At 39.7% G+C, this 8,301-nt stretch overlaps 1 protein-coding gene across 1 annotated transcript in view; it reads left to right on the forward strand.

Annotated features, from left to right (window-relative positions):
• The window catches only part of LOC144642775 (uncharacterized), a 13,174-nt gene extending 4,924 nt beyond the window's left edge, over positions 1-8,250 (forward strand). Inside the window, exons 5-11 of the mRNA XM_078501846.1 lie at positions 1,592-1,677; positions 1,772-1,805; positions 2,679-2,725; positions 3,604-3,695; positions 4,639-4,944; positions 6,272-6,374; positions 7,479-8,250. Coding sequence (XP_078357972.1) covers positions 1,592-1,677; positions 1,772-1,805; positions 2,679-2,725; positions 3,604-3,695; positions 4,639-4,944; positions 6,272-6,374; positions 7,479-7,665 — 855 coding nt within the window. The 3' untranslated portion in view covers positions 7,666-8,250. The remainder of the gene's footprint in view (positions 1-1,591; positions 1,678-1,771; positions 1,806-2,678; positions 2,726-3,603; positions 3,696-4,638; positions 4,945-6,271; positions 6,375-7,478) is intronic.
• The last annotated feature ends 51 nt before the right edge of the window (positions 8,251-8,301 follow it).

An 8,301-nucleotide genomic window follows, 5' to 3' on the forward strand; every position in this document is an offset into this window, starting at 1 on the left:
ACAGCTGTCCAAAGCTAATTGGCTGTCTACACGGATACAGGTTTTGGCCAAACCTTGGAGATGTGATGTTACCATACAATGCTTTCTACTGATTTATTTTCATGTACATGTAGTATATTAAGATACTTACACATGTATACTCAACAGGCCTACAGGGCTGCAAATAACAGTCTGTCATCGCACATTGGCTGAACAGAATTTGCTCATGTCCGACGAAATCCTAAGTGTGGTCGGACATAATGTCCGGACAATTTTTTGATCGTAAATCATTTTACGGCAACAATGAATAAAAATCTGTCCAACCACAATTTTGTTAGATTGTCTTAGTAGGACTTATGTCCTTTCAAGCAACCCTCCAAGTTAAGGCCATTTTAGTCGCCATGGCAACTAAAATTTTGGAGCTGGCGACTAAATTTGAACCAAGGTCGCCAGCCTGGCGACTAAAATTGAGAGGAATGATTGAAAGCATCAGCTTAATTTGGTGACTAAAATTTTTCACTGGCGACCAAAACTTGAGTAGTTGGTGGCCAAATGGCCACTAAGGAAAAAAAATAAACTTGGAGGGTTGTCAAGTGAAAAAAATTTATTTGCAGCCCTGGGCCTATTATGTATAATCAAAGAGGTCTATGACCTACTCGTGAATGCATTAGATTATTTAAATCGTTCCTTTGAACAGTATAGTATCGATGGAAAATATTCATTATAGGGATTAATAATAATAATCAACTTTATTTAAAGAGGGTGAACATATAACAGGACGCTAGGTATAAGAATTACTTTTTCATCGTTTTCGATTGCTTATTCCGAGGCTCAGTGGTACAGCTCTGCGTTCTAAGCGGGTGACCGGGATCGACTCTCGTACCCTGTGGCTAAAATTCTTTTTCCTCCTTTTTTTTTCCGGTTTATATACATATCTGTCTTTATAAAGTTTCATACCTTTACTGATTATCCTTTATAAATCGTGCCGTGCTCAAACCTTCCAGTCTTTCAATAACAAACATAAGTCACTGGTCATCGTTTCCAGTGCAATATGCGAAAGCAATTTTCATCGTTTGGGAAACGATTGTTTCTCATTTACAGGGTGAAGTATTTTCTACACTTATTTCTTTGAAATGATACCTTTGTAAAGCTGTATTTTTATTCACAGCCGAGGGAAACAATTTAGAAAGCAAGCGCTCGTGAGCATACCTAATTTGCATAATGTTAACAACGATGGATGGAAGGTGGACGGATGGCCAATTTCCCCCACTATACTCGTTCATTATGCATTCACGAGTAAAAATAGGCCTGCAGGCCTATTATTAGTCTTTAAAGTATGCAATGCACGTAAAAAATGAAAACCACATAACTGTTTGCATGTATTGCTTGCCTGTGGCTTATTTATTTATTTATGTGAATTACCGAGTATTGTAGGCTTGCAATCGTGCAAAGGATTACAGCTTCATGTATGGTGCACCATGTAATGTTTCCATATGAATGTAGATAGGCTATTGCCTTTGGTTACTGAGTCATCATCCTTATACATGTAATTATATAACATAATTATAAATTATGTATAATTATTACAAAAATTTATATCTGTTCATTTTAGATTATCCCAATTGAAGGTGATTTTGAAGTAAATGGTGAACCACAGAAGTCATTTGAAGAAATCTTGCCCGAGATTGTCATTTCCAAGTAAGTTTGCCTGCAATACAATCATTATTTTAATATAAACCCAGTCACAGCAAGATTTTTCAATAATGTATTTTCTCATTGTCCTTTTAACTAGGGAGTTGAGTTTACTCGGAGATGTCCAAAGAAATGTGAGTGCACCTGTAACCATAACATTTCAAGATCCTTGTTGTCATTGATTTTTATTTTGGAGATACGAGTACAGCATTGAACCATTAATAACCGTTTCAATTTCTGCTTGTCAGTTTTCTGTAAGCCAGTTGGTCAGTGACATTCAATAGGGACCTTCAGATTGGAGTACGAGTACAAGATTGAGTACGAGTACAAGTTTTCAAACTTAGTGCTTATGCCTTTGATTATCACATTTCACACCAATCTCGTAACAATAGTCCCTCTTTCAACTAGTCAGAAACAGGGACGAGTGTGGGCTCTAGGAACGTAACAGCATGGAAATCTGAAAGTCATACTCGATCTTGTACTCGTACTCCAATCTGAAGGTCCCTCATATGAATAATTTTTATAAGTACATTATTGTTGTAATACTGCGATAGTTATTTGTGTAAAGCGCATTAGATCATATATGCATGGATTTTTGCGCTATAGAAATAATAAAGTTATTATATAGATAGTTCAGTCCATTTACAGTGTAGTCAGCTACACAGTTAATTCTTCAGTGATCTACAGTATAGTCAGTTCATTAGTTGGTCATCAATCAGTAAGACAGACTAGTTATCAGTCCCTTAGCCACACAGTCATTGGACAATTTGTCAGACAGTCATTCCGTACGTCTATAGACATTAACATGTAAGCCAGATAGACAGTGGTTCTGTCATTAAAGTCATTCAGTCAGTCCATCGTCAGTCAATAGTCCATTAGTTAGACAGTCAGACAATAGTCAGACAGTAAGACAAGTATATCTGACAGTTTGTCTAAGTCTCAGTCAGGTAAACCAAAATTAATTCATTTACTCACCTAATGCTTTAATTCCATTTTCTTTTGTACAGGATGAACAAATGGACAACATGTCTACTAGCTTCATCACCGTACACAGGTTTGCCAATGGAATTTTTTGTTTTGTTCTGAGATGAAACATGATGTACAGTAACGTTTCGAAAATAATCCCTGGGCTTATATTTGCTCGATATCCCTTTCTGGTGGGCTTATTTTGGCCAGGGTCTCAAAGGGGATTTAGGGCTCCAGGGCTCTAAGCCCAAAATATGCAGGCTCTGCCGCTCCAGGGCTCTGGGCCCGCTTGCATAAAGCAACTTACATGTAAGACAAAGTGGGATTTTCGGCAACCATTCCCCGTGTTCCGGAGGTTTTTCTTATGGGGTTTTATGGTTAAATCGCGCAAAGAAGGACTTAAGAGAACAAGAAAAAAGCAGGACACTGCAGCGAAAACACCCAGCAGAACGCAGGGAGCAGTTGCAGAAAATCCCACTTAATCCTAAGTTGCTTTATGCAACCAGGCCCAGGACTCCCAAAAATTAGGGCTCTGGGCTCTGTTGGGAAAATTTTCAGGGCTCTACATTTTGCAGCAAAGGGCCCCAAGTAACAAAATAATGGATCTCCAGGCTCCTCAGCAAAAAGGTTAGGGCTCCTGGGCTTCTGCCCCACCCCCAACCCCCCCTTGGGACACTGCTTCGGGGAGGGCTTGACTACAGGGGGGAGTCAGGGCATATTTTTGGAAATTTTCGCTAGTTTTTATTGAGTAAAAAGCGTCACTTCATTGACCGCCAAACTTTCAAGTTTTATGCATTTCAACCATTTTCAGGTTCAGGTTTTCAGTTTATTTGCATTTACATCATGTTACTTTGCTTTCCTAGATTGATAACAAAACAAATTACTCATCCTACTCACAAAATGATGCTTTTGTATCCAGTATTTATTCTCTTCAAGCAGTAACATTTGTCAATTGTATGTGTTTAGTGTGACGTGTTGCCGCGATAGATATCCCACCCATCTTATATCTGAATGGGACCGGTGGAATGAGGAACACACTTCAGAGAACGATAGACCAGGTACATAGCTGATACAGTAACTCGCAAAGTTCAAAAGTAACACATTGTATTTCAGTACTAGAGCAGTTTTCACTTGAGTGTCGAAAGTAATTTGTGTTTGATTTGGTTTTGCGATTACTACGCTTAGTGATTGGTTTAAAAATCTCGCGCCACTTTCTCAACCAATAAGAATTACAACTGATGCCAATCGTGATTCACACGCACACGTTTTCCCGCGCTTCTTGCCGGCTACAGGTATCTGCTTTGAGTTTTGATTGGTCCACTGGATTGTCTGTGTTCTTTGTGATTGGCCAGAGTGATTACTTTGGTTTTGGCTTTACGACACTCAAACGAAAACTGCTCTTTGGAAGAGTGAAAAACAAGCCGTGCTTTTTGATCTTCTATTACCTTATTATAGGAAATTAACGCAAATTGAAGGAAAAATTACCTTTCAATAAAGGGGATTAACGCGAAAGAGGTGGTAGCATTTCAAAATGAAGGAAAATAACGCAACGAACACAAAGAAAAGAAATCTTGTTGAGACAACAGGAACAAGTTTTTTTCAACACTGCGTATAATCCGAAACGTAAAGGGTTAGGCGAAGGAATCTGACCGCTCGAGCGTTCTTCACAGTTTCAGTGATACCGGCAGATTTTAACCCTGATGAAATAATGCCTTTTCCTAGGAGTCAAGAACGGCTGGACTGTATCGAGCAATTGGGGCCAAACTAATGGAAATTAAGGTCATGGAAATTAACGCTCCACTTAATAAACGGCGCGGAAATTAACGTTAACAAAAATTAACGCAACTTAAATTAACGCGAATTTTTGAATTTCGCGTTCATTTCATGAAGCGTTAATTTCCTATAATAAGGTATTAATTCTCATCCTCTCTTGTTCTACATTAAGTTGTTATGGCTGGTATATCCTATTTAACCACAAATTTTTCTCGCATTTCTCCTCAGATGTCTTCCCAAGTGATCAGTATTTTATCGTATTCGAGTTCTCTAATGGCGGCAGGGACCTGGAAAGTTTTGAATTTAATGCTCTGCCTGAGGCCTGGAGCGTACTGAACCAAACGGCACTCGCACTAGCAGTGGCTGAGAACGCGCTTGAATTCGAGCACCGTGATCTTCACTGGGGCAATGTTTTGATCTCTAGGACTGGGGACGAGCTCATAGAAAGTGCTTTGCTCGGAGAGAAGAAGACGGTAGAGAGTCGAGGCGTTCGTGTCAGTTTAATTGACTTCACTCTCTCGCGGCTAAAGAAAGGTACAGTAAAAACAGATATGTACAGAATAAATTGTCTTATTACATTTATTATCGGAAAATCACGGCAAACAATTTTCGTTAAGTTTTCATTCATTCTCTGACTTATCTTTTTACGCGCGATGCCCCGCTCGCAAGACTCACCCATTTCCATGGTAACGGCTTCTCTTGTACACTTTTCGGCAAGTAGTGTATAAAAATTTAAATTTGATCATTCCAATACAAGTGGTGAGCTTGCTAGTACAGGTGAATCCCGTTTCCTCAAACCCTCAGTCTCTCGAAACTCCCGATTTTTGAACCAATTTTCATTTCCTTTGGATAGTACTTCTCTGTAATTTTTGACCTGTTTCCTCGAAGCAAGTTTCGTTTCCCCCTGGTCGTTCGAGAAATCGGGACTCTACTGTACATGCATTTTAATAACCACACAAATTGCCAGTTTTTCTTCAAGTTTACTAAGTTTATAGCAAAGAACAGATTTTTTGGCGAAGGAAGCGACCAATGCAAGAAGAACGTTTCCTCGTTTGAAAAGAACATCCTTAGTTTTCACAAAGATTTGAAACAAAAACCCATTTCAGCATCTAACCTTGAAAATTGCCTACTTTGTCTCTGTTGCTGAAAACCAATCAATCAAAGGCGGAGTGCATTCTCATCTCCAGAGCCCGCTTGTCCCTCTTTGCCGGGAGCCTGGGGCACGAGGAACTAATGGCCCTGGGGACACATGATTTGATTGGCTAGATTTTTGACAAAGAAAATGTAGATCTAGCCAATCAAATCAACCGTAATAAAATCCCGTACAACAAAGGGGTCTTAAAACGGTTAAATTGATTTGCCGGATTTAAATTTCTTTTGTTTGAGATCTAGCCACATTCTCGTCCCCATAGCCCTTCGTTTCTCTTAGCCGGTGGGACGAGAAAACGGAGGGCCGGGGACAAGGATTTTTGAATAAATTCGATTTTTTGATTGGCTGTTTGGAACAAAGAATTTCTAAACGGAAGTCGAAAACGTAACGACTCTTTCATACATTCTTTTGAAACGTCATGACTGCATACATGAAGACCGGAAGTCCTAGAATCTAGGACTGGAAATCCGTGTCCCCAGAGCCCTTTGTTTCCTCGTGCCAAGGCCTTGTCGGCTAAGAGAAACGAAGAGGGCTATGGGGACGAGAATGATCTAGCCAATCAAATCATGTGTCCCCAGAGTCACTTGTTCCTCGTACCCCAGGCCCTGCCGGCTAAGAGGGACAAGTGGCTCTGGGGACGAGAATGAGCCGAAATGGTTTTGGTATTTTGACGTTATTTTGGTTCTTGATATTTGTCTTTTTTATCTGCAGACGGTGTGACGGTGTTTTGTAACTTGGCTGAAGATGAATCCCTGTTTACCGGCAAAGGAGATTACCAGTTTGATGTATATCGCCTGATGAAGAAGTCTAATGAGTAAGTGTGATTGCGTTACTAGCATAACGTTATTGTTGTTTGAAAGAATGCAAACTTCGTAGTGTCTGATTTGTTTTGGGAGAATACAGCCTCGGAGAGAGGCCCAGGGAGGACCCAACGACCGAATACTCAAAAAAAACCCTAAAAAAAAAAAAAAAAAAACCCCTCGAAAACGAAGACCCTTAACTCGAAAACGAAGACCCCAAAACTCAAAAACGAAAACCCCAAATCTCGAAAACGAAGACCCCTAAACTCGAAAACGAAGCCCCCCCACCCACCCCAAAACTCGAAAACGAAGACCCTAAACTCGAAAACGAAAACCGCAAAACTCGAAAACGAAGACCCAAAACTCAAAAACGAAAACCCCAAATCTCGAAAACGAAGACCCCAAATCTCGAAAACGAAGACCCCAAAACTCGAAAGGGAAGACCCTAAACTCGAAGACGAAGACCCTAAACTCGAAAACTAAGACCCCTTAACTCGAAAACGAAGACCGCCTAAACTCGAAAACGAAGACCCTAAACTCGAAAACGAAGACCCTAAACTCGAAAACGAAGACCCCAAAACTCGAAAACGAAAACCCCAAATCTCGAAAACCAAGACCCCAAAACTCGAAAACGAAGACCCCAAAACTCAAAAACGAAAACCCCAAATCTCGAAAACGAAGACCCCAAAACTCGAAAACGAAGACCCTAAACTCGAAAACGAAGACCCCAAAACTCGAAAGGGAAGACCCTAAACTCGAAGACGAAGCCCCCTAAACTCGAAAACGAAGACCCCAAAAACTCAAAAACGAAAATCCCAAATCTCGAAAACGAAGACCCCAAAACTCGAAAACGAAGACCCTAAACTCGAAAACGACGACCCCAAAACTCGGAAACGAAGACCCCATAACTCGAAAACGAAAACCCTATATCTCGAAAACGGAAGACCCGAAACTCGAAGACAAGGAGTTTAATATAGTAGGAATGGTTTCTAAGAAGTTACTTTGTATGAACACAGTGCAGAATAGTCACTCCTTTTTCAGGGTTTTATTATGTCATGTCGCACTAAAGCATGGAGTGTTTTGTTAATTTTAAAATTTATTTTGTATTTAATTTATAGAAATGACTGGGAGCCATTTGAACCTCACACAAATGCGCTGTGGCTTCACTATCTTGCTGACAAAATGTTAAAGAAGAAGAAATATCCTGGAAAAGATAAAGAAATCGAGACGAAGCTCAAGAGATTCTTAAGACAAGCAAGAAAGTGTTCTTCTGCCACGGAAATTGTCCAAGATTTTTTCGACTAAGAAAACCCATTCTGAGATTTTTTTTTCATATCGGTGAAGAAAATGCATAGTTTCTGTGAAACTCAAGGGAGGGGTGTGCTGTAGTGTTATGTGCCTTTGGCTTACACAATGTGACATCAATATCAGACCGTACTGGAGGCCGAACCACGGATGATCTTTAGGTTATCAACGAAAAGATGTTCAAATGGGGTGCTCATTAGATGGGGAGGAACGAGGAGGGGGCGGGTGGCGCTAATTAAAGAAGAGGTGCTAAATCGAGTCATTACCATCTGTCAAGTAAATAACTTTGTACTATATACTTGTAGGATAGAATTAAAGGCGCTTTGCCAAAGAAAAATTAATCAGTTACTTTTATAAAATAATTCAATTGTTCTTCCAAATACAGAAATCAACCTCATGTAGGTTTTTTAGCAGTTCCTTTTTTCTGCTATGTCCACAATGACATGTACCTGAAAATATATGTTGTACATTTTAGTGCAAGTCAAAATATTTTTTTTAACAGAAGTGGATGGGGCGTCCTTACAGCTTGCGTTCAATACAAAGTGTAAATAGTAGTTAGCATTTATTAAAAATAAGTTTTTAAATTGGAAACAAACCGATTGTCACTGTCTGTTTAGTTGTTTGTAGTACCCATCG

Source organism: Oculina patagonica, chromosome 2 (genome assembly GCF_052425735.1).
Source record: "Oculina patagonica isolate OP01 chromosome 2, crgOcupat, whole genome shotgun sequence".
NCBI lineage: Eukaryota > Metazoa > Cnidaria > Anthozoa > Scleractinia > Oculinidae > Oculina > Oculina patagonica.